Source organism: Xenopus laevis, chromosome 2L (assembly GCF_017654675.1).
Source record: "Xenopus laevis strain J_2021 chromosome 2L, Xenopus_laevis_v10.1, whole genome shotgun sequence".
NCBI lineage: Eukaryota > Metazoa > Chordata > Amphibia > Anura > Pipidae > Xenopus > Xenopus laevis.
The window spans coordinates 69,367,455-69,394,568 of NC_054373.1; the positions used below are offsets into that span (position 1 = coordinate 69,367,455).

Below are 27,114 nucleotides of genomic sequence, written 5' to 3' on the forward strand. Positions count from 1 at the left end.
TTCAACTATAACTACAAAATGACCAAGAATCCTAACCCTCTCCTAATTGGGGCATATTTGCTAAAGGGCTAAGTGGGTATTTTAAGGGAAAATTCGTAAAAATGACAATTCGCAGGGACATCGCTAATTTACTAAAATGGTGAAGAGTACAATTTGCTAGCTAAAAAGCTTTGCTCTAGAGAAGTTTAGCACCATTTTGCCAGATGAATTTTCACTCAGGCGAACGATCGTTACTCTGCAAATTTATCAAAGTGCGAACTTTCCAATACCATACCCCTTTTGAAAGAGTCTGTTTCGGCAGGTTCTACCTGGCGAATTGATAAGATGAAGTTACATCCTCAACATTATTATGTCAGTGACGTCATATCCTGTAAGCCAAAAAAAAGTCATAAAAAAGACAAAACGCTGGCATTTTTCATATTTTAATGTGGGATTTTGTTTACAAATTGTAGCTGTTAAATAAATATTATATACACTTTTTTTTAATCAATTGAAGCCCATGCCACATTTGTTTTAAGGTAGGCTCATAGACAATAGATCAGGGATCCCCAACCTTTTGAACCCTTGAGCAACATTCAGAAGTAAAAGAAGTAGAAGTAAAAAGTTGGGGAGCAACACTAGCATGAAAACTGTTCTTGTGGTGCCAAATAAGTGCTGTGATTGGCCATTTGGCAGCCCCTATGTGGATTGTCTACATACATTGAGGCTCTGTTTGGTAGTACACCTGGTTTTTATGAAACCAAAACTTGCCTCAAAGCCTGGAATTCAAAATAAGCTCCTGCTTTGAGGCCACTGGGAGCAACATCCAAGGGGTTGGAGAGCAACATGTTGCTCACGAGCTACTGGTTGGGGATCACTGCAATAGATGATATGTTTTGTCTTGATTTTGCTTCCTTTGACATTTATAATAATAATTTGGCCTTTTTCCAGAAATTTCACCAACAATCACTAATTAAGACATACTGTGTATATATATACTGTATATATATACATTTATATATATTTATATATATATTTATGACCTATATGTACCCACCATATTTAAATTGACATAAGCATAAGCATGTGAATGAAGTTTAGCTAGTAAGAAAGTAACGCTAAAGAAAATTTGCTTAGAAATGTTGACTCTGATGAAGTTTCGCTGGCGACAGTACGCCATTGTTCATTCGCCAAGACAAAACTCTTTTCCATGTATTTTCTATAAATACTCATTTTCCCACCAAAATAACATATGACTAAGTTGCGTGAAGTATGGCAAAATTTCCTCTAGCAAAAATTTACAGAATGACAAAATAAACAGAATGCTAATGTTTATGTTAAGAATATTTACCCCAAAGCATTGTCTAATTATTGCTATTTCTCTTTTACAACACAGCTCTTTGGCTTTCTGAATTTCCTTATCTGGGCTGCCAATATATGGTTTGTGTTTAAAGAAACCATGGTCAGTAAGAAACCTGCCCCCAAAGAGGAATCTGCAGTGTGGAGAGGTTGAGGACCACGAGTGATACATACATATTCCTGGGTTTCCAACATCAACGCTCATCTCCTGAAATTCTAGGAATGAAATTCTCCCCTTTTCTCTAACAGGCTTAAAATCGACAAACTGTTCAATTCTTTATGATCTTTATTATTTGCCTTGACACAGTCCACTCTTTTAGCGAATATGCTCCAAAAACATATATATATATATATATATATTTTTTTTTTTTGTGTGAATACAGGTTTGGTTGCCTCATATTTAATACAGCCTAGTATACAGCATATTTTATCTGTCACAACAAGTAACCCATAGATACAAATGAAGAAAGCAGGGCTGAGCTCTTTATAATTCAGCCAATAATAGTATTATTTTTAAATATGTGTGACCCATATTAAGCTTTCTATTGGAATTGTCCCATATCCTTTTCAAAGAGAATAATCTTTCTCAACTGTCCACAGTAAGATGACCCATCTATCTCCAGTGTCTAGTGCTATTTATTAAATAAAAAATAAGTACTCTACATTCAGAGTGATTTTATTTCATCAACTAGTACACCCACTACATTGTACTGTATAATTCACAAGAGGCTGTTCACTTTAAAGGAGTCATAGGATAAATAAATAATAAATGTTGCTTTTCCATGGTGCTAAACATTAATATTGGTCAAAAATGTGGTTGCTAGAGTCTTGTTTACCTTAACCATAGGTGGTTTGAGAGACTGGATATGAACAGGAGAGGGTCTGAATGGATAGATAAGGAATAAGCAACAGCTTTTTGGCTGACCCCCAATGTAACACTGGAAAGCTGTAGAAGAGGAAGGCAAATAATTCAAAAACTATAGCAAAAATGAAGATCAATTGCAAAGCTTCTAGGAATGGGGCATTCTTTAACACACTCAAAGTTAAGGTTAGCTGGTCAGGCTTATCTACTGCTTTGAGAACAATTTGCCTGTGCTTTCTAAATATTTGGAAAAAATATCTTTATCTGTCAAGCTCATTCAAAATTTAAAGCATAATTTTCACCTTTTCATATCAGCAGCTTTGGGTGGGGCAGGGGTCACCAACCCTGTTAACTGTTTAATTTGCTACATTTGTTGATACATTTCATATTTTTGGCTTTGCTGATCATAATTCATTGAAGTCAGCTGTTATAATTGATACAATAATTGCTAATATCCCACATATGCTGCTGAGAAATGTATCCGCTAATGTAGCAAATTGTAAAATATGTACCTGAACTACTTAGCTGCAGCACAGAAACACCAGAGAGAGGAACATTAGACTTTCATTTTTTAAAAATGGTCAAAAATAAAAATAGAAATTTTGAAAAAAGCATTTCTGATGAACTGAAAAAAGTTTTTTTAAGGTGAACAACCCCTTTTAAAAACCTATGCAAATTTGATCCTGGGCAGTAACATATATAAACCAATCAGTGTTCAGACAGCTACAGAAAGAACAATAAAAAGAACAAATGAACTAGTTACCGTGGTTACTGTGCTAGAGTGATTTTGGCTATTATTGGTAAGTCTTTCTAGTGAAACAGTGCAAAAACAAAAAATTATCTAATTTCACATAATCATGTCAACAACATGAGTGTCACGACCGGCACCCAATACCAGAACAAGTGCCAAGCACCCTGGTCTCGGCTCGGCTTCACCAGTAGTGTGACCACCATTGGGCTTCGGGAGGAGCCCTCAGTTTACTTGGGTGCCACCTGGACTTAACGAGGCATGCAAGGCGAGATGTTCTGGCTGGCAAAGGGGCACGGCTGTTAGCAGAGTCTTTTGGGCTGAAGGTCACGGTACAAATGGAGCAGGCGAGAGAATCGTCAGATAGGCTGGGTCAAGGCAGGCAGATATCAAGAATCGTCAGGCAGGCAAGGGTCAAAACCGGGTAATCAAACAGATGGGATCAGGCAAGAGAGTGGTCAAAGTTCAGGCTGGGTCAGGATACAGAGTTTAGAGTAGTCAGGATACAGGCAGGGTCAAACACGGATAATCAAGATAATCAGAATAACAGGATCAGGCTCAGATCTAGGCTCAGAAACCACTAGAAACAGAGTTCTATCATGGCACTGGCTGGGAGTCAGAATGGGCCTTAAATACAGTCAGATTTCGCGCCAAAACGTGTGTCAATGCACGCTGGCGCAATCACGGCAGCACGCCTGTACCTTTAAGAGGCGCGCAGGTGCACCACGCACGCCCTAGGAAACAAGATGACGTCTAAGAACCACGCGTCGGGCGACCCCGCCGCACGGGTAATTTCATTACATTACCCCCCTCTAGGGGGGGCCACTGGACCCCCAGGCTTCCCAGGAAATTTTTGATGGAATTGCTTCCTGAGGCGGTCAGCCCTGATGTCATCAACTGAGACCCAGGAGTTCTCCTCAGGGCCAAAGCCCTTCCACCTGGTCATATACTGCAACTTACCACGCACAAGGCTGGAATCGAGGAACTCCTGGATCTCAAATTCAGGCTGACCTTCAAATAACACTGGGGAGGAACAGAAACAAAACGGACATTGTTAGCAGGTTTTAACAAAGAAACGTGAAATGAGTCTGAAATCTTAAAATTAACAGGCAACTTAAGACGAACACAAGAAGGGTTGATAATTTCAGAAATGGGGTATGGACCAATGAATCTAGGCCCCAGTTTGAGAGAGGGAACCTTCAGTTTAATATTCCTGGTAGAGAGCCACACTGAGTCTCCCACTTTATATTGGGGTGCTTCTCTATGGGTTCTGTCAGCAGCCTTTTTCTGAGCTGAGGAAGCTGCTGACAGTGAGTCGTGAACCTGCGACCAAACCTTAGAAAAATGGTCAATACAAGAATTAGCAGAGAGAACAGGGGAACCAGAAAATGAAAATGCTTTGGGGTACAACCCATTAACCACAAAAAAAGGGACTCCCCTGAGGAGGAATTGGTAGCATTATTGTACGCAAATTCTGCCCAGGGTAAAAGCTCTGCCCATGTGGACTGGTTATGCGAAACATAACACCTGAGGTATTGCTCAAGGGACTGGTTTACCCTTTCAGTTTGGTTTGGGGGTGATAAGCAGAAGAAAAGAACAATTCAACCCCAACCAGAGAACAGAAAGCACGCCAAAACTTAGATACAAACTGAACCCCCCTGTCAGAAACAATATTTTCAGGAAAACCATGTAACTTAAAAATGTGAGTGACAAATAGATCAGCCAAGGATTTAGCAGAAGGTAGGTGTGGAAGGGGTAGAAAATGGCTCATCTTGCTAAACCTATCCACCACCACCCAGATCACAGTTTTCCCCTGTGAAGGAGGTAAATCAACAATAAAATCCATCGAAAGATGGGTCCATGGTTTTTCTGGGATTGGTAAAGAAAGTAGCAAACTCTGGGCAGAGGATTTTGACAAGAATTTACAAAGGCCTTAGTATCTTGTTTAAATGAAGGCCACCAAACATGACGGGATAACAAAGACACCGTTTTAGCAATGCCTGGATGTCCTGCCATTTTAGAATCATGAACCTCCCTCAATACTTGTTCCCTTAACTCCCAGAAGGAGTATCATTAGGAGCGGATGTTTGTAAGGGGAGCAATAAAGAAGAAAGGTCAGATTCTAGGGTTGCTACGATCATTTCCCTGGGGATGATGGGAGTACACTCACTAGAAATGGATTCGAAGCTCCTAGAGAGTGCATCCGCCTTGGTGTTTTTAGACCCAGGCCGAAATGTCAAAGAAAAATTAAATCGTGAGAAAAAAAGAGCCCACCTAGCTTGCCTAGGATTTAGGCGCTTAGCAGATTCAATGTAAAGTAAATTCTTGTGATCAGTATAGACCGTCACAACATGTTTTGCACCCTCAAGGAGGTGCCGCCATTCCTCAAAGACCCACTTGACTGCCAACAACTCCCTGTTACCTATATCATAATTCACCTCAGCAGATGAAAACTTCCTGGAGAAAAAGGCGCAGGGATGCAATTTGTTGATAGTCGGGTGCCTTTGAGAAAGGACTGCCCCAGCTCCTACCTCAGAGGCGTCAACCTCAATAATAAAAGGTAGTGCAGTATCGGGGTGTCTGAGAATGGGGGCTGAACTGAATTCCTTTTTGAGGAATTCAAACGCTTGAATGGCCTCAGGGGGCTACATGCTGGGGTCAGCGCCCTTTTTAGTCAGATTAGTGATGGGGGCCACAATGAGGGAAAATGTTTTGATAAACTGACGGTAATAATTAGCAAAACAAAGAAACCTTTGGGTTGCATGTAACGATCCATGTCCAATCCAGGACTGCTCTCACCTTGCCTGGATCCATTTCTAGACCCTTGCTGGAAATGTTAAACCCCAAAAACTGAACAGAAGAAACCCCAAAAGTACATTTCTCTAGTTTCGCATAAAGATTATTTCCCCTTAGCCTTCGTAAGACTTCACGAACATGATTTTGATGTTCCTTCATGTTAGAGGAAAAAATCTGAGTATCGTCTAGGTAGACCACTACGAAGATCCCCAGCAGGTCCCCGGAAGATGTCACTGACAAACTCCTGAAACACTGCGGCTCTAGCAAACCTGGGGTTATTGTATTTATTATGTGACTTGTCCTCCCTGTGTATACTTTTATATATTGTACAGTGCCACAGCTCCTTAACAGTGCTTTAGAAATAAATTTATACATGATGCATATATTTATATAAAAGTTGTATTTTCAGTTGAAAAGAGGGGCGTTGGATCAAATTATTGTTATATAAATTGTCACAATGGATCAGGCATTTTCAAACCCTGGTGCCAAAGGGTATTATATGATCAGCATTTGTGTGAGATGTACTACAAAAGGTTTTTACAATGTAATTTTTATATTAACATTGCTATATTTAACTGTCTGCTTAGGGATTTATTTTAACTTCAGCCACTAGATGCCAATGTGTGATACAGTATAAATGTTATTTATTGTATTTCTGTGTGAGTGTTCTCTGTGTGAGTGTTTTTTCACCATCTCGTGACAAACCGATCAGCATGTGACTTTGTGATTTTTGGAGCACTATTCAGGGGTCCCTGGTTAGCAATTAGATTCACCCAAGGGTGTCTAACATAGTACTTTAAGAGGGAATATGATTACTTTGTATTAATACATAAGGTGTATTAATACATAAGGTGATCTCTTCTTTAATGGTTCAAAAAGTACTTTTTTCAATACTCTGAATAAACTGTTTAAGATCTGTTTTTGAAACTGTTTTATTGATTCATATATGTGGGCTAAACATAACTTGGCATTGTGCATGTGTGAGTAAATGGTAACATATTTTCTCGTCTTCATGCTGCTTGAGCAAAGCCAACTCTATTATTGCTCATATCATAGACAGAATAGTATTGTCGAAGGAAGACATCCCCCAGGATCCATAATGGCTGGCCATTCTGAGATGGGAGATACGTTTCTTCAACTCCAACAGTGCAGTAACCGTTGTTCTAAATGTAAAGAAAATATTTATTTGAAATGAGCATTCACATAAACAGAAGAATATCTTCCTAAACACTGTGTATGCTTGTAGAACATAAACAATTCACAGTAATATTAGTTGAAATGTTTTTGGATTTGTAATCAGTTTGATCAGTTTTCTGACTGTATAAAGTCTGCCATAAAACTGAATGGACCACTTGAACTTTTCAGGCTATTATATCTTTGTTGTTTAAAGGTGGCCATGCAAGTTAAGATAAGCGACCTCACCAAACGTGCGGATCTTTCCCGATATGCTCACCAACAGCAGGTTGATATCGAGTTAATCCGAATGTTCATTCCTAGGGCTGAACGATCAGATTACAAAGAAGAGAATGGGCGCGGCGACGGGATGTGGCCCTTCGGAAGCCCTCATAAACTGGCATGTGATGAGGGATATAACCTAAATTCCACGTTATTAATTAAGTTCCACTTCTCTAGGTTGAAGTGATACTGACATGAAAAACTACCTTTGAAAATATTGTGTACAAAAATGTAGCTGTAGGTTGATTTTCTACCGGTTTGCTTTTTTGAATAATTGTTACTTGAAGTTCCTAAACCTAACTTTTGTCAATCTGACTTTTGTCAGCCTGACTGTCCCTTTTCACTCCGTCAATTTAGAATTTCTAGCATTAACAGACTGCTGCAGGCTGCTGCAGTACAAATATTACAGCATGCCTCTTGGATTGACCTCTGCCTAAATTAGGCAGCACTTGATCCAAGAGGGGTAGGCAGTGGGAGACATGTAGTAAGTAGTCTTAGCAGGTTCAGCCACATTAGGGCCCTGTCTTTACCACCTGCCTGATACTGTACAAAAACTGCATTTCTGGGGAACAAGTGCTGCTTGGATGAGCACTGAGTGGTGCACTCTTGCACTAGCTCCCCAGGGTATAGTAAATTACCCTATACTATACATAATCTAAGAACATTTGATGGGGATGTTCTTGATGAGGGATTCTAAAAAAATTTCCCAAAATATGTAGAATCAGATGTTTTATATCTTAGTGTATTATCTTCTTATATTTATGCAGCATGCACATATACTGTACCAGAGAATACCACAGTAAATCAGATCTTAAACATGGATTTTAGAAACAGGCACTTTACCTGGACTATGTATGCTGAGGGAGGGATTGGAAACTGGACTCCATTTATCACAAAAGTAATGGTAGGCAGGCTCTGAACATTGTTGCAATTCACTACAAACTAGAGAGAGAGAAAATAAATTTCTGTAATGACTAGAAGCAGGTCACATGGAAAAATCACAAGCAATACAATCATTGGCTACAACCTAAGAATTCATTCTAAAAAGTCTTTAAGGCTGGCTAGTCAGGGACAAACATGGCTGACTGATTTTGCCATATTTGGTTAACTGAATGAGTGCAATTTGTCCATGAATGGGTGTGGCAAATGGCTGTAACCAGATTGCACAAAAATGTATACATTGTAACTGTTAGGTCCATATAATGCTTTTGCAGGTTTTGACATGGTAAGGATTGTCGCCACTGAAATCACCTGCAATAAATCATAACCAGAGAAACATTGTTTTAAACAAAAACAAGTTGTATTAAAGGGCATACCAGCCAAAAAAAATTAAAGCTTACCAAACGGCCTTTCTATTCTTTGCCCTGGTTGCTCAGACTGTTGATATAATTTAAAACAAGCCAGCTGATTACAGACCTGCCTTTGCTGGGGAACTCAAACTTTTGCAATATTATTTAAAATGTATCAACTAGGAGTTAAGAAAATGCTGCTTTCAATAGCAGTTGTATATACAAATAACTTTAGAAGCACTTTTTTGTACATATGAGCATCACTAGTTAGAGGTCCCTGGTTAGCAATTAGATTTACTGAACATTGTTAAATAAAGGGCTTTAATGTGCAATATTTACATCCATTTATGTGCATGTGTATAACCTACATGTGTATAACCTATATGTAACTGTGTAGCTAAGAGTACATAGAAATGCTCTTGTATACTACAGTAAAGTCTTATGACTTTCCTGGTCTTCCAGAGGCAATAATAGGGTGGGAGTCTAAGACCTTCCCTGGCTAATAAATAAAGTTTATCTGTTCATTCTCATTTTCTGTCTTTTGTACTTCTAGTATAGGATCCATGATCCAGAATTCTTCGGATCTGAGGTTTTTCTAGATTAGGGATCTTTCCATAATTTGGATAACCATACCATGGGGCAAAGTTACTAAAGAGCGATGTTCATTTTTTTTGTGAAAATTCGCCAAAATGGCAATTCGCATGGACATTGCCAATTTACTAAAAGGCGAATAACACCATTTGCTAGTGATAACTCAGCGCTAGAGAAGTTTTAAACTGTTTTGCCAAGCAAATTTATTGCATGTTTATCAAAGTGTGAAAGTTTTAGTTCAGGAGGCATTATTAAACATGTTAAGTACCTAGTTTCAGAATGGCATTTTCAGATTATCAGTGTGTTATATATCCACTATAATAGTAGAACTAAGATTGCATTGTTTGTGAGCTGCTTCAACCATATATAAAAACACTATCTTACCATTCCATTATTATTCTGTGCTCCAGTGTACTGCAGCAGTGTCCCCATATACTGCTGGGGGATGGTAAGGGGAGAGGTTCCAGTATCTACAATGGCTTGGCAGCCCTGACTGCACCATCCTGTTGCCTGACCATTAATTAAGAACCTGTAGACAAAAAATATATGAATTTTAGTAGTCTAAATTTAAGTAGTTCTAGTAGAGTAGAAGGCATTAGGCATAAAAATCCAGGCTCAGTATAAAAAGCATTTCTCTGGATTAAGTTCCCAACCTCTCCACTGTAGTCCAATGGAATAACAACCTGGAAGATTTTCACTCCTTCAAAACCTAGACTGGATATTCTAATTCTGTATGTCTACTTTCTCCCTCCAAACATACTCCCCTATTACACCTAGCTGCTCCTGCTTCTCTTACATTCTATTATGTTATATTCTTCCATAACTCCACCTAAAAATTTATTTAATCTCAAAGTGCTAGACCAACTCTTGATTCCCACACATGGAATTAGTATATTTGAAGACTGGGTCGTAATTCTACTTATAATCCTCATATATTGCTGCCATTCAGGTCCACATGGAATTTTTTTATATTTCTTTCTCATTGTTATCTTTTTACAATCCAATCCAATCTTAAACTGAAATGCTACTGGAATTCACTAAGATTTTAAAAGTCACCAAGGAATTATATGAACATATAAATGCAATCTTGCAACCAAATATATACTGAACACAGAACTCTGATGCAACATCTTTTATCTTTTTATTTTGAGGTCAAGTATTCTAAATTGGTTAATGTTTTGGAAAACAATAAAAGAGTCTAATATAAAGTCATAATTCTAAAAAAAAATTTTATCATGGGAGACAGTTGTGTTGTGGTAAGTTACAGTCATTTGTTTAGGATCGACGGATTGCCTGCTCTTTTTCAAATATAAAATAATAGTTGTTTAAATTACTTACTCATCAATTCCAATTTGCCAGTAAACCTCTTGGGTGACTGCAGACCACTGGATTTGGCCTGAATACAAGTTGTTATCAACACCACCAAAGATCACTTCTCCAGACTGACTATGCATTAAAAACCACAGACATATTATCAATATGTAGGGAAAAAACAAGCATAACTTGTTGCTTATGTAAATAATCTTCTATTTTAAACGATTACTAAGATACATCCTTGTATTCTAAACCTAAAATATCACAAGCCATATTATACATTTAATCTAATGTCTAATCTATTTAATACATTTATAAAACCTCACACGTAAATTGTGATACATTTTTTCATCAAGCTCTAGAAGAGCAAATGCCTAGTTCAAAGTTCCACCACTGTCTGGGTAGGGTGTTGGGCAATATATTGAGCCCAGGAGTATCTAGATGGCACCATTTTCACTTTAACTGGGTTACATTATTTAAAATATTAATTTTCCATAATTTCTACCATATTCATTAAGCTCATGTTATCATATTGACTCTTCATTCTACCTTATTATTACACATATAATTTGCATGTGTAGTCATTTACCTGCTCATGTAGACACTGAATATGGGGTAAGTGAGCAGATTTTGCTGCAACATGCCCTGCATGGCAGTAGTAGCTCCTCCTGCAGACATTGCAGGATAGGCCATACCAAAAATGCCATCAAACTTGGAGTAATAGAAACTGCTGCCACTCTCACTGTAGGTCAAACCAAATTCTTGGTTAGTGAGAGTGAGTCCCTGAACCTGTAATATAAAGAAATTCAGCTGTTAAAATGAAGCAAAGCAATTATTGAGCAGGTTGGAAATAAATAGGTATAATTGTCTTTCTAAATTAGGTATTGTTAAAGTCAAGCCCCTAGATGAATAGACTAGGTCTTAAATAAGCTAGGTCCTGATTTTTGTGTTCTTACTCTTGCATGTACACCATCTTATGACTCTACAAGGGACACTTCCTAATTAATACACAGATATAACACATTTGTCAAAATGTTCAATTTGGGGAAGAAGAGTTAATAGTTTTCAAACCTAAGTTTTTTCAAAATTGTTCATAAATTGTTCATAAATATGTTTTTACAATCATGGTGTTTTTTTCTTACTAGTTAGCATATGTATGAACTAACTTAAATAAGAAAAACCTGTGTTACAATGGCAGATTTCACAGCTCTTCATACAAGTAATAGCACAGATGACATAAAAGCTAGCATTGGCTTGCCATTAGTGTTTTCAATCACAGTGAAATACATTCTACATATTCAAACCCTTGTGATTCAGGGAACAACAAGAGAATTCCCAATTAAAAATATAAAACAATCACTATAGGGACTCCTTCTATAGTAACATAGTGAGTTAGGTCCATCAAGTTCAACCTCTTAACTCTATTTTAACCTGTGCAAATTGTCCACGTTGGCCGTCCGTGTGGCAAAAAGGCCCCTGTGAAATCCCTGGATTGCCAGGCATTCAGGCAGCCAGCTTTGGAGGTCCTTCAAAGCAGAAGACTGCACTATGCAAATTGGCCAATCCGGAAGCACCACCATGAGAGGCTGTGACAAAGGACATGATTATTTTCACTTGCCAAGTACATCTTGTGTGGTGTAATCTGATCCCTCCTCTGCCCCCTTCTGCTGCACAGAACTGCTTTTAGTTACAGATGGAGGAAAGGAATGTGGCAAGACAGCAGCAGCAGCACTCACAAAGCTGGCTGGCATGAGAGAATTCCATGTGAAGTGCAGGAATCAAACTGATAGCCAGTACGGAACGCATTTTAGGACATCGTCTGGGGAAATTGTTGTCCTGCATGCGCTGTCCTAAACAAGAAGAATGCTCTGTGCCCTGATTATAGTTACTTGTTCTTGCCATTCCTTTTAGCCAATAGGCATTTTAGGTTTTTTAATTGCAGCAATCAAATTCAAGGTACAGCAGATGGCTCAGGAGGGAGAAGCTAGGACCCAGGACGGATGGCTGAGGAGGGAGGAGCGAGGACCCAGGACTGATTGCTGAGGAGGGAGGAGTTAGGAGAGAGGACCCAGGTCAGATGGCTGAGGAGTGAGGAGCAGGACCTGACAGCTGAGAAGGGAGGAGAGAGGTGTGACATCTCCTTTGAAGAGGGGTGAGTGTAAAAGCAGGCGACGTTGCATTCCTCTAGCATATGAGATCGCATACAGGGAATGGATTTCAGCTGATGATGTCCTAATATGCGTTCCGTAAGCCAGGTCATTTAGACCCTGCCCCAGAGTAAAGTCAATCTGCTTGACCTTGCCATTCTTGACTGATTTTCCCTCCACATAGTCCACATTTATAGTGTTGCACAGTGTACATAAAGAAAGTTTTTACTTATTGTCACCTCTGCTGTAACTTGTAAGTGTCTCTATCACTCAAAATAATTTACTTAGTACTGACTTGGAGCATTATACCTCAAACTACCACTCTGCCATCCTACTATATGAGTTCTGGGGTATTTATACATGAAATAATATCTGTGCCAACCTACTATATAAATTCTTGGGTATTTATACATGAAATAATCTCTGTGCCAACCTACTATGAATTCTCGGGTATTTATACTGTACATGGAATAATCTCTGTGCCAACATACTATGAATTCTGGGGTATTTATACACAAAATAATCTCTGTGCCAATTTACTATGAATTCTGGGGTATTTATACATGAAATAATTTCTGTACCATCTTACTATGAGTCCTGGGGTATTTATACATGAAATGAATGTAGAACACACAGTAAACCTAAATAGAATATAAGCATTTTCTTAAATTATGTTTTTTAACAATTTTAAAGAGAAATAGATTTTTGTTTCACTCTTCCTCCAAGTTTTCTACCTTGGAAAGTTTATTTTTCTACTGTTTTAATGTTTTGTAGAAAAGTTCAGGGGAGAAGTGGAGAAAGTGACAAAAGTTGGCAAGCTAACAGCTTGCTAAAATCTTTGTCTCCAGCTTAAAACATTGATTAACACGTAACTGCAGATTTAATAGCCAGTAGTTAGAGTGCTTGTAGTGACAAATGGTTGTTCTATTATCATTAACGGCTTCACCTGGCTTAGGTGAATAAGTACTGTAGAATTGTCTAAGTTAGTGGAGGTTTTTTTTTTAATAATACACCTCTAACAGCCTTATGGCCTTTTTTGATTGATTCCTGCATATGTTGTTCCATTTTAGTCATATCCTATTTGTTTTGCTTACTGCTGTATTTCTACTTTCAAAGCTGCTATACAAGTACATGGACTAAGGATAAACTAAAAAAAATGAGCTGGTTCTGACTAGATATTAGTATTAGTATTAGATTAGTATTAAGTTAGTATTTCTCATGTAATTGAATATGACTCATAATAAGTAGATATGGTTACTGTATGGCCAACTTTTATATAGGTGTATTTGCTCTTGATCGGTTGGTGAAATCTTGACCCCCTTGATCTGTTGTCAAAACATTTACACACTTGTGAGTTTTGCAGTACAAGTTTGCACTTACCATATAACTGCAGAAGCACCTAGGTATTTGTGCTACTTTTGTACCTCAGAATTGTTACATTCATTTAATCAAAATGGGTTTCAGCTCACATTACTTACTGTCACCGTATCATAGCCAAAGACACCAGTGACGCTACCGCTGCCATATGACATTGAGAATTGCTGCCCATTAGATGTATAGGTAGAGGACTGGCTGGGGTTAAACAGGTTGTGATTACCTAGGTTAAAAATGAAATTACTTAATTATAATTTTCTTTTTCAGTTTTATTATTACCTTATAAAAAGTTGTTTATTACACTGTATAGAAAAGTAGCTGTTAGTAAATTGTGTCAGATATATATTTTCTAAACAGATTCAAAGCAGCTACACACATACAATATTATATGGGTGGGGAGATTACCTCTTTTATTATTACCAGTTGCACCAGTAGTCATGATAAAAGGAATAAGTTCCCTAATATTGCATAATATTTTGTGTGTATTAATCTATCAAGTCTTTTTTTTGTTTGTTTGTTTGTTCATACAAGTTGATGTGTGCCTACCGTCTAGGCAACCAGCACTTCTTTTGCAGGAGTGTAAATTCAGTTGTACAGATGTGGCTGAAAACTGTATTTGTCATATCTATTTAATATATATATTTGGTATTATTTAGAGATTGCTCCATTCATCTCTGCATATATCAGATTTATTAGGTAACATTCAGTTTAGTGATTTAACTTAAATAACATAACTTTTCTTTTGTTGCCCTTCATAGGGTCCCCTATAAATATATATATATATATATATATATATATATATATATATATATATATATATATATACACATACACACACACACAACACCACAATAATATAATACATATATTGGGATGCTCTTAATAGTTCAATATGATGCTGTATTCAAAGGTATTATACATTTTTTTACAGTTTTATACTCACTGCAGGCCTCGCTTTGGCAGTTGACGGATGGAACCCATAGGTTGGAAGAGCCAGTGTCAAATAGGACCAAAAGGTTTTGGGGTGGCGTTCCAATGCTGATCTCCCCATAATAATATGTCTAGGTAAAACACAGCAGTTATGAATAACTATTTACATGGCATTGTGTTTACTGTTATCCTGATGTTACTCACATCCATGTACATGGGCTCATATGCCACAGCAAAGTCATATTTCTGGTTGAAGTGGTATTTTAAGGCTGGGTCCCTCTTGTGAGTCTTCATAAATTCCTTTAGAATGCCCTTTTCCCTCATGATATCACGGGCAGACTTGTATCTTTTTAGGGGGACTCTGAAGAAGACAGCACAGGAAAGAAACAGAATGCCAAGCAACACCACACTTTTATTAGTAAAATCATTTCTATTATTGGCAATACTGATTTATCTTTATAATTTCTAAACATACATGTCCTTTGCAGAGAATTACAATAGGCTTAATTTATCTTAATCTAATAGCACTAAGTATTAGCCATTTATAACATGGGACCAACCCGTTGGGGCTCTAGTCACATACTGAACAGTACAAATATATTTGCCCTAAGATTAACATTAATAGCGGATCTCTTTTATTAGATAGTTAATAGACAAATAAAGGTTTTCAGGGCTTAGCAATAATGGGTTCACCTACACCTGTGCCACCTGTACCACTGTGGCTACGTGGTTATAAGATATAATATATAGAAACACTGGTTACTTTCTTTTAGCGCAAGTTTGCTTTGATGTCCTTTACTCACCTTATAAGCCCCTCTGCCAGCTGAAGGCAGATGAAAGCAAGTACCACCCACTTCATCTTTCTGTTACACTGCTTGCAGACAGATTTAGGAGCCACAGACAAAATCCCTCTCTTATAATGTGTATTCTCCTCTAATGTGTCCCACACCTCTCCATTTCCACCAATGAAACCAGTAATCTGGTACCAAAGATTTCCATTTAAGCTTCCAAGTTTAATTTGATAAGAGAGATTGTCCGATAAAGAGGTTGCAGAGTTGCAGTTGGCAACGTTTTAATTCACCTTCAGATAAATTTCTGTTCCATGTGTAGCATGTATGTAGGAAGCCAAGACCTCTATGAGACAGATGATATTCACCAAACTGAAGATTCGGCATATAGCGAATCTGGTCTTGGTGGGTGCATGTAAGATAACATTAAAGGGGAACTGTCACCCAAAAAAAATCTTCCAAATTCTATTTTATCGTGTTAGTCAAGCAATATTAACTTTAATTACATTGTATAAATTATTTGAATCTTGTTTCTTTCAGCCTGGGAACTCATAATTAGAGCAAGCAGGCACGAGCCATTTTGTGGACAAGGCAAGCCTTGTATCATCTCAGAATCTTGTTTGTGTACCAGAATGGGGGACCAGATGTCTATCCTCATGCCCTGGTTACACAATTAAATGGTTAAAAGAACTGGGGGAATGTGGGGAGAGGAGTGACATCTACGAAGTGCTGAACGGAAAGTGAAAGTAATTTCCCCGCCTCTATGCCTACGGCATTTGATTGACAGCCGAGATTTTTAAATGAGCTTACAGCTATGAATGCTTTAATAAAAAAAAGAATCTAAATATTTTTTATGTATGGGTGACAGGTCCACTTTAAGAGATTTTTTTTTTGCATTTCAGGTTAGTTGGCTTTGACTTGCACCGTACTGACTTGGGCATATATATATATATATATATATATATATATATATATATATATATAGTTCAAAGAAAGCATTCACGGCATTGATCAATGCAGGATCCTGACGACGGCTCTATGAGAGCCGAAACGCGTTGATGCACCATGCACGAATTTTTGAATGGTGTATATATATATATATATATATATATATATATATATATATATATATATAGGATCCCACAGTACCAGCACTCAAACAGATGTTTCCAGCAGTGCACGATCAAAAGCAGGCTTGTATGTAACACGATGGATCAGCACACACTGTTATTTTGTGAAGCAATAGTGTTTATTTCAAGCAAAACACATTTTTATCCGACATTTCGGTCCCACCTGGGGACCTTTTTCAAGGATAATGCGGTGTAACAAAAAATGGTTTAAATACCCACCCCCTGAGTGAATAATGGCGCCAACATGACGTCATACAGTGAATACAAAGTGTAATTCGAGTCCATAAGGTCTTGTGTCCATTTCAGTTCATTTAAAGAACATGGTGTAATTATTTCAGTTCACCACTGGGTGTCAGTGTTCGCACAGCCCTATCAAGTCAAAGGAATGCTGATAGTAATTGTGTCCATAGAAAAAGAAAATGATACATATATAGCAACAAAAAAACTTCCTGATGTATACAAGCAATTAAAGAAAAGCAACAGTTACTTACAGAGTAGGAAGTGTTCAATTCAAACCCAGAGATATATTATATATCTGTAAATCAGAGAAACAGGAAGGCATTGAAAACATGTATAGCTCAGAATGGCACGATAGCAAGAAAAAGCAATGGTTACTTATGTCAAAAAACAATTCAATTGGAGTTGTCCATTCAGACCTTTTGGTGTCACACAATCTAAAGGTGGCCATACACGGATAGATCCGCTCGTTTGGCGATGTCGCCAAACGAGCGGATCTCCCTCCGATATGCCCACCTTGAGGTGAGCAATATCGGGCTGATCCGATCGTGGGCCCTAGGGCCCAACGATCGGATCCTAGCGTTCGCCAAACGGGCGGTCGGATCGCGGGACCGCATCAACGAACAGATGCGGATTTTTAATCCCATCCGATCGAGATCTGGCCGACTTTCGGCCAGATCTCGATTGGGGAAGCCCGTCGGGGGCCCCCATACACGGGCCAATAAGCTGCCGACTCGGTCTGTCGGCAGCTTTTATCGGCCCGTGTATGGCCACCTTAATTCGTATATCCAAAAAGCCTCCCTTTTCAGCAGTAGTTTCTCAAGATCCCCTCCTCTGGGGGGCTTGAGTATCCGATCGATAGGCATGCACTTAAACTGGGATGGATCATGTCCTGCTTCCCGCCAGTGTTTAGCCACTGGTTGTTGGGCAATATCTTGTTTGCCAGGGTCTACCTTACGATTGGTATCCAATGCTGCCCTGATACTTGCTTGGTGCATGTTAATCCTATCCTTTAATGGCCTGATGGTTTTACCACAGTAGATTAGGCCACATGGGCACTTGATGATGTAAACCACCATGGGGGAGGTACAAGTTAACCTATGTTTGATAAGATATTTTTTGCCAGTCCTCGGATGCCTAAATTCTGGCCCTAATATCAATGTGCCACATACCACACATCCTGTGCACTTGTACACACCTGGACGGGTACTTAAAAAATGTTGGGCTTGGGGCTGGGTATATTTGCTCACAGGGTCTGATGGACTGAGATACTCTTTAAGATTGGTGTTCCTAGAGTAGCTGAATCTAGGTTTATGAGGGACTTTATTGCCTATGCTTTCATCAATGGACACTATCTCCCAGTGTTTGAGTATGGATTTCCTTATGTCGCTACTATAGGGGTTATATGTGCTGACATAGTACATATCATTACTGTTTTCGGTCTGAGCCTGGTTGGCATTGGGGTTTAGTAGATCCTCCTGTTTCATGGCCAGTACTGTGTTGATAGTTTCTCTGATTAGTGTGTTCGGATATCCTCTATACAAAAACTTTCATCCCATTTTTTCCAGATGTAGTAGCGTATTCCTATCGGTTTCTTTGGTGTACAAACGTGTATACAGTTTCTGATTAAATTTATACAGTTGAACATCAAGAAAATTAATCTCCTGCGAACTGTAATTCAAAGTAAATTTAACAGGCGTATTGAGTTTATTAAGGTAATCTACATACAATTCCAGTTGTTCTGATGTAGCGGTCCACAAAAAGAAAATATAGTCTATATAGCGCCGAAAAAAGCTACCATGCGTTCGAAACATCTCGTGCTCGTTTTCAAACTCATACATGAAAGCATTTGCATAGGCTGGCGCTACTCTTGAACCCATGGCGATTCCTGTACGTTGTAGGTAAAATTGATTCTCAAATTTAAAATAGTTTTTCCGAAGGACAAAATTAAGTAATCTCAAAGTATACTCGATGGGTGGGCCATCATAACTGGAATTGTTTGTTATAAGATTCCCAACTGCTGTAATACCTGAATCATGTGGTATGCAGGTATACAGATTTTGTACGTCCATAGTGACTAGCAGTAAACCATCAACTTGCATATCAATGACATTTAAAAAGTCGGTAGTATCTTTCAGATAACTGCCTATGGTGATAATGCATGGCTGCATGGGGTCAAATGTGAGTCTCTCGTAGTTTGCAGTATTTGATAATTGCATTAATAATTCGTTTCTATAGTAGCTATAGTCCATAATTACTATGGCACCCCCCTTGTCCGCATTTTTAATGATTATTTCTTTGTTGGATTTTAGGGATTCCATAGCCTCTTTTTCTACTGGGCTAAAGTTGCCCCTCCATTTCTTCTTGTTATGATAACACGCTAATGCATTGTTGTTTAACAACCTATGAAAAATCTTAAGGGAAGCATTGCTGCTAGGAGGATCAAAAGTACTGGCAGGTTTAAACCGTTTATCACTTGCTGTTGTGCAGAGTTCCGTGCCTGGGTCTTTCCTTCCCTCCTCTAGTGTCGGTGCACCCTCCCCCCATGTTTTACAATCTGAGAAATGTTCACGCAGTCTTAGTTGTCGTGTGAATTTAAAGTTATCCACTACGTGTTTAAAAGGGTGATTACTCACCATTGGGACGAAACTCAACCCTCTGCGTAGCACTGCCATCTATGTGGGGGTCGGCGTGTATGTAGAGAGGTTGAAGATCATGTTCGCTTCTCCCGTTGCTTGATCTGCTGCTGCTGCTGGGCTCGTGTGGTGACCGGCGTGCTTCCTGCCGCCCCTGCGGGTGGTTTGCCCGGATCTCTGGCGCCGGTCTTTCGTCCTAAAAAAGGTGAAGGAGTGGTTGCTGGCGTGGGAGGGGATGCGCTGCGTCCGGCGAGGTCTCTCTGCGAGCTGCTCTCTGCTTCACTGTCGGATCCGCTTCCTCCGTGCTGGTATCCCAGTGGTCTTTGCAGCCGGCGAACTCCTCCTCTTCTCTTAAAGGGACTGTTACCCGATAACCAGCGGTACACTCTGGACTCCTTGTAGTCCAGGTTAACCCTTAGCCGCTTTGAATTTTTGAAGGACAGAATATCAGCCCTGTATTTAGCGATCTGATCCTGCAGACGTCCTTGCCAGTCGGTGTCCTTATCCGATGCTATGATAGGGTCGTGCACAGTACAGAACACTTCTAGATCACTTTTGACTGTTTTCAGCTCTCGGCCGACCTCTTCTATTACTAACAGTATGAGGTCCAGGGAACAGTGATCCAGAATTTGGCACCAGCGTTTGCAGAAGTCTGGATTATTTCTGCCTATTGTAGGTACGTTATTGATTCTGAAACCTTTCGGTATCTTTTTTTCTCGATAATAGTCCGATAGGGAGATACCATGCAGGTACAGCTCAATATCCTTTTTGCTTAGTCTCAAGAGCTCGTGATAAGCCTCTTTAGCTCCCAGATTACCGAAGGTATCAGTCAAGGTTTCAGAGAATACTATACTCTGGATTTCCTCTGTGGTGAAGTTTTCTTTTCTGCTTGTATACACCACACTTTGGTCGTCACTTGCCATATCCACATGCAAGTTGTATGGTCCAAAACGAAGAAATCAATCTGATGAATGTTGTGGTGCTCGGTACTAACTTGTGTAGCATATAGGATCCCACAGTACCAGCACTCAAACAGATGTTTCCAGCAGTGCACGATCAAAAGCAGGCATGTATGTAACACGATGGATCAGCACACACTGTTATTTTGTGAAGCAATAGTGTTTATTTCAAGCAAAACACATTTTTAACCGACGTTTCCGTCCCACCTGGGGACCTTTTTCAAGGATAATGCAGTGTAACAAAAAATGGTTTAAATACCCACCCCCTGAGTGAATAATGGCGCCAACATGACGTCATACAGTGAATACAAAGTGTAATTCGAGTCCATAAGGTCTTGTGTCCATTTCAGTTCATTTAAAGAACATGGTGTAATTATTTCAGTTCACCACTGGGTGTCAGTGTTCGCACAGCCCTATCAAGTCAAAGGAATGCTGATAGTAATTGTGTCCATAGAAAAAAAAAAATGATACATAATTTAATCAGAAACTGTATACACGTTTGTACACCAAAGAAACCGATAGGAATATGCTACTACACTATACAAGCCACCATCCTAGGCATCTTATTGAATCGCTTCCCAAGTCCCAGATGTTGAGAGTAGTACGTATAGACAGTGACCCCAAACAGAAAGAGGCGGATCTGGAAAAAATGGGACGAAAGTTTTTGGATAGAGGATATCCGAACACACTAATCAGAGAAACTATCAACACAGTACTGGCCATGAAACAGGAGGATCTACTAAACCCCAATGCCAACCAGGCTCAGACCGAAAACAGTAATGATATGTACTATGTCAGCACATATAACCCCTATAGTAGCGACATAAGGAAATCCATACTCAAGCACTGGTAGATTGTGTCCATTGATGAAAGCATAGGCAATAAAGTCCCTCGTAAACCTAGATTCAGCTACTCTAGGAACACCAATCTTAAAGAGTATCTCAGTCCATCAGACCCTGTGAGCAAATATACCCAGCCCCAAGCCCAACATTTTTTAAGTACCCGTCCAGGTGTGTACAAGTGCACAGGATGTGTGGTATGTGGCACATTGATATTAGGGCCAGAATTTAGGCATCCGAGGACTGGCAAAAAATATCTTATCAAACATAGGTTAACTTGTACCTCCCCCATGGTGGTTTACATCATCAAGTGCCCATGTGGCCTAATCTACTGTGGTAAGACCATCAGGCCATTAAAGGATAGGATTAACATGCACCGAGCAAGTATCAGGGCAGCATTGGATACCAATCGTAAGGTAGACCCTGGCAAACAAGATATTGCCCAACAACCAGTGGCTAAACATTGGCGGGAAGCAGGACATGATCCATCCCAGTTTAAGTGCATGCCTATCGATCGGATACTCAAGCCCCCCAGAGGAGGGGATCTTGAGAAACTACTACTGAAAAGGGAGGCTTTTTGGATATACGAATTAGATTGTGTGACACCAAAAGGTCTGAATGGACAACTCCAATTGAATTGGTTTTTGACATAAGTAACCATTGCTTTTTCTTGCTATTGTGCCATTCTGAGCTACACATGTTTTCAATGCCTTCCTGTTTCTCTGATTTACAGATATATAATATAGCTCTGGGTTTGAATTGAACACTTTCTACTCTGTAAGTAACTGTTGCTTTTCTTTAATTGCTTGTATACATCAGGAAGTTTTTTTGTTACTATATATGTATCTTTTTTTTTTTTTCTATGGACACAATTACTATCAGCATTACTTTGACTTGATAGGGCTGTGCGAACACTGACACCCAGTGGTGAACTGAAATAATTACACCATGTTCTTTAAATGAACTGAAATGGACTTCCGGGGGGCGGTCCCAAGAGATGGCCGCGTTTTAAGCAGAGCTCCTGCAGACTGCCGACATATTGATGTCTAAAGAGCAGCATCGCACTCAATTTCGCCAAACAAACAACGAGTGCCTCAGGATAAACAGAGGGGAGAAGTCCTCTTAGGAGTCGCAGCTCCCCCTCACCTTTTTTGCGTCCCCGAAGTCCACCCGCTGGGGTGATAACCTCGTGGACCCGGACCGGCCGCAACGCAAAACTAGAGTGTTGGAGGAAGGCGGCTTACCTTTAACGGGTTGGCTGCAGTCACCGAACGCTTCGCTGTCTTCAAACAGTGAGTCCGGTCGCGGGAAGGCGAGTACAGCGGGAGGGGCGCGTGATTCCCATATAGGCCTCTAGAGTGACAAGGCCACAAGACGCGCACACTATCTCTTGCGCAGTTGCAAATAAGGAGTTCGGGTTCTCTCTCCTGCGCTCCCCCCCACTTCCCCTGGTTGGGCACCGAGTCTCCCCCCATAAATAAAACGGTATTTGAGTGGGGCTACATCGTTGTGGTTGGCTGGAATCCTCTGCTGTGCTATTTCAGTGGGTTAGGCCATAAGATACAAGAAAGTGGACACTTTTAACATTCAAGTGCTGGGCCTCTCCCAAGGAACTATCAAGCTACAGGCCATATCAGGCAGAGATAACTGTTCTGTCGTGTTGAGTTAAAGGCCGAGTTAGACCCCTGCTATAGCCTATTGCTCTACTGGATATTGCAGAGGAAGCAGATCCTGCTGCAGAAGGAGTAAATACATTTTGCTGGATTGATTATGGTCTTTCTCACCCAGGCCTGGAATTTAGGATTCCGCCACACTATGCAATCTAACTCTCTGACTGATAAGCATCTGGTTGCGTAAGAGAAATTATGTGGTAAAACGACACTCACGCCCAAGCTCTCACTCCACATAATGTTTTGGGCCAAACTTTAGAATCCTTCCAGGTGCACCAGATTCTGCTCAGTATTGATACAGCGACGCATTCTTGTACCTGTATCTTAGTTATGGATAAATATCTGGACAGTAATGTAAACATGCCACCAAAGACAACTAAATCCACTAAACCAAAAGACGCGAAAAAATCGACAGGAAACTTTCAACAGGAGTCTGAACCAGATTTACAACATCCACACTCTGGACTACAAATGTCATCAGCGGAAGACCTAGTGCAGATTCTTGGTCCTTTATTGGATAGAAAATTGGCTTCCATAAAAGATTCCATCTCCGAGGTTCTTCAGGAAGTTACAAGCCATTCACAACGATTATCGGAAGTAGAAGACCGTATATCGTCTTTAGAAGATGAGGTGGGCAAAGCGCAAAATGTCATTGATACACAACAGAAAGAAATTACCATCTTGGCGGAGAAACTTGAAGACCTTGAAAACCGTAGCAGACGGAACAATTTGAGAATTGTTGGAATTCCAGAAACGGTTAAAGGCAAGGATCTGGAGGATCTACTAATGATTTGGCTCCCTGGAGCTCTCCACCTACCAGCATCACCTCCGCCTTTTCAGATTGAGCGTTTCCATCGGATTGGCCCACCTCAAAAAGAAAATACAGCCCGACCACGACAAGTGATCTTCAGGATACTAAACTTCGCTGACAAAATTGGAATCCTGGATGCATATCGGAAAACAAAGGACTTGCTATATGACGGTCACCGACTCGCTATTTTTCAGGATTATTCTGCTTCTGTTTCCGCAAAACGACGGGAATTTTCCCCAATCTGTAAAGCTCTCTACACAGCGGGTTATAAATTCTCTCTATTGTACCCGGCAAAGTTGAAAATTCTTAGCAAAACCAACGATAAACCGCAATTCTTTGAGAATCCAACTGAAGCACGTATATATGTTGACACTTGCAAAATACACAGGAGGGTTGATTATGATTCTTTGGAAGACCTTCTGCTGCCTATCGGCGTCTCTGGCGTCTTTGGTTTCCTGCTGAGTTGCATTTTTTGTTCTTGGTGTTTGGTTCGGAGAGGAGCTGTACTGCTCTGTGAACTTTGCTCCCGGTCCGGTATCATTTTACATAACAGTTTTGTTCATGCTGCGCCTTCTCGGAATAGGACTATGGTCTTAGTATCCTTTGGAAAATGTCGCTACTTGGGATGATAGCCGGCTATATATTGGGCCTTATGGACTGGACAGACGACGCTTTTTAGGACTACTCTGTGAACTTTGTTCCCGGTCCGGTATCATTTTACATCGCAGCTTTGTTCATTCTATACCTTCTCGGAATCGGACTATGGTCTTAGTATCCTTTGGAAAATGCCGCTACTATTCTCTATATACAAATGGGACGATAGCTGGCTATATATTGGGCCTTATGGACTGGACAGACAACGTTTTGTAGGAAGTTTTCTCCTTTCTCCGTCAGCAAGACCGAACTTCATCTTGTGTTCCAAGGATTTTCTCTTTTGACCTGGCCAATTTCTCTTTTTCGGTTGGATTTTTCTGATAACCTCGTGGACCCGGACCGGCCGCAACGCAAAACTAGAGTGTTGGAGGAAGGCGGCTTACCTTTAACGGGTTGGCTGCAGTCACCGAACGCTTCGCTGTCTTCAAACAGTGAGTCCGGTCGCGGGAAGGCGAGTACAGCGGGAGGGGCGCGTGATTCCCATATAGGCCTCTAGAGTGACAAGGCCACAAGACGCGCACACTATCTCTTGCGCAGTTGCAAATAAGGAGTTCGGGTTCTCTCTCCTGCGCTCCCCCCCACTTCCCCTGGTTGGGCACCGAGTCTCCCCCCATAAATAAAACGGTATTTGAGTGGGGCTACATCGTTGTGGTTGGCTGGAATCCTCTGCTGTGCTATTTCAGTGGGTTAGGCCATAAGATACAAGAAAGTGGACACTTTTAACATTCAAGTGCTGGGCCTCTCCCAAGGAACTATCAAGCTACAGGCCATATCAGGCAGAGATAACTGTTCTGTCGTGTTGAGTTAAAGGCCGAGTTAGACCCCTGCTATAGCCTATTGCTCTACTGGATATTGCAGAGGAAGCAGATCCTGCTGCAGAAGGAGTAAATACATTTTGCTGGATTGATTATGGTCTTTCTCACCCAGGCCTGGAATTTAGGATTCCGCCACACTATGCAATCTAACTCTCTGACTGATAAGCATCTGGTTGCGTAAGAGAAATTATGTGGTAAAACGACACTCACGCCCAAGCTCTCACTCCACATAATGTTTTGGGCCAAACTTTAGAATCCTTCCAGGTGCACCAGATTCTGCTCAGTATTGATACAGCGACGCATTCTTGTACCTGTATCTTAGTTATGGATAAATATCTGGACAGTAATGTAAACATGCCACCAAAGACAACTAAATCCACTAAACCAAAAGACGCGAAAAAATCGACAGGAAACTTTCAACAGGAGTCTGAACCAGATTTACAACATCCACACTCTGGACTACAAATGTCATCAGCGGAAGACCTAGTGCAGATTCTTGGTCCTTTATTGGATAGAAAATTGGCTTCCATAAAAGATTCCATCTCCGAGGTTCTTCAGGAAGTTACAAGCCATTCACAACGATTATCGGAAGTAGAAGACCGTATATCGTCTTTAGAAGATGAGGTGGGCAAAGCGCAAAATGTCATTGATACACAACAGAAAGAAATTACCATCTTGGCGGAGAAACTTGAAGACCTTGAAAACCGTAGCAGACGGAACAATTTGAGAATTGTTGGAATTCCAGAAACGGTTAAAGGCAAGGATCTGGAGGATCTACTAATGATTTGGCTCCCTGGAGCTCTCCACCTACCAGCATCACCTCCGCCTTTTCAGATTGAGCGTTTCCATCGGATTGGCCCACCTCAAAAAGAAAATACAGCCCGACCACGACAAGTGATCTTCAGGATACTAAACTTCGCTGACAAAATTGGAATCCTGGATGCATATCGGAAAACAAAGGACTTGCTATATGACGGTCACCGACTCGCTATTTTTCAGGATTATTCTGCTTCTGTTTCCGCAAAACGACGGGAATTTTCCCCAATCTGTAAAGCTCTCTACACAGCGGGTTATAAATTCTCTCTATTGTACCCGGCAAAGTTGAAAATTCTTAGCAAAACCAACGATAAACCGCAATTCTTTGAGAATCCAACTGAAGCACGTATATATGTTGACACTTGCAAAATACACAGGAGGGTTGATTATGATTCTTTGGAAGACCTTCTGCTGCCTATCGGCGTCTCTGGCGTCTTTGGTTTCCTGCTGAGTTGCATTTTTTGTTCTTGGTGTTTGGTTCGGAGAGGAGCTGTACTGCTCTGTGAACTTTGCTCCCGGTCCGGTATCATTTTACATAACAGTTTTGTTCATGCTGCGCCTTCTCGGAATAGGACTATGGTCTTAGTATCCTTTGGAAAATGTCGCTACTTGGGATGATAGCCGGCTATATATTGGGCCTTATGGACTGGACAGACGACGCTTTTTAGGACTACTCTGTGAACTTTGTTCCCGGTCCGGTATCATTTTACATCGCAGCTTTGTTCATTCTATACCTTCTCGGAATCGGACTATGGTCTTAGTATCCTTTGGAAAATGCCGCTACTATTCTCTATATACAAATGGGACGATAGCTGGCTATATATTGGGCCTTATGGACTGGACAGACAACGTTTTGTAGGAAGTTTTCTCCTTTCTCCGTCAGCAAGACCGAACTTCATCTTGTGTTCCAAGGAT

The 27,114-nt window shown here is 40.2% G+C and overlaps 2 protein-coding genes and 1 long non-coding RNA gene across 4 annotated transcripts in view; 1 reads left to right on the forward strand and 2 right to left on the reverse strand.

Moving 5' to 3' along the window:
- LOC108704549 (synaptophysin-like protein 2) overlaps positions 1–1,960 on the forward strand; it is an 87,541-nt gene extending 85,581 nt beyond the window's left edge. The window contains exon 6 of the mRNA XM_041582000.1: positions 1,376–1,960. Coding sequence (XP_041437934.1) covers positions 1,376–1,492 — 117 coding nt within the window. The 3' untranslated portion in view covers positions 1,493–1,960. The remainder of the gene's footprint in view (positions 1–1,375) is intronic.
- Positions 1,961–6,660: 4,700 nt separating this feature from the next.
- Positions 6,661–15,766, reverse strand: LOC108704546 (gastricsin). 2 transcript variants are annotated; one of them, XM_041582001.1, is made up of 9 exons: positions 15,648–15,766; positions 15,049–15,205; positions 14,858–14,975; positions 14,010–14,137; positions 10,983–11,182; positions 10,418–10,525; positions 9,464–9,608; positions 8,043–8,141; positions 6,661–6,907 (listed from the first exon to the last, which is right to left on the reverse strand). In XM_041582001.1, the coding sequence occupies exons 1-9, from the start codon at positions 15,701–15,703 to the stop codon at positions 6,755–6,757; spliced, it is 1,164 nt and encodes a 387-aa protein (XP_041437935.1). In that variant the 5' UTR covers positions 15,704–15,766; the 3' UTR covers positions 6,661–6,754. The 2 variants fall into 2 exon arrangements, with proteins under 2 accessions (XP_041437935.1, XP_018096611.1); XM_018241122.2 differs by having other exon boundaries at positions 14,019–14,137; positions 15,648–15,763.
- A 1,188-nt stretch (positions 15,767–16,954) lies between these two features.
- Positions 16,955–19,889, reverse strand: LOC121399650. Its single transcript, XR_005965236.1, has 3 exons — positions 19,636–19,889; positions 17,254–17,297; positions 16,955–17,131 (listed from the first exon to the last, which is right to left on the reverse strand). It is a non-coding gene; the product is annotated as an uncharacterized LOC121399650 (long non-coding RNA).
- Positions 19,890–27,114: the final 7,225 nt, after the last annotated feature.

Excerpts from the sequence above, each read along its gene's own strand:
- LOC108704546 (XM_041582001.1), bottom strand. The coding sequence starts at position 15,703 with ATGAAGTGGGTGGTACTTGCTTTCATCTGCCTTCAGCTGGCAGAGGGG. Across the intron at positions 14,138-14,857 it reads CTGCCAAAGCGAGGCCTGCA|GTAATCACAACCTGTTTAAC; the intron begins GTGAGTATAAAA and ends TTTTTAACCTAG. Across the intron at positions 10,526-10,982 it reads TTCAGTGTCTACATGAGCAG|TCAGTCTGGAGAAGTGATCT; the intron begins GTAAATGACTAC and ends TTTAATGCATAG.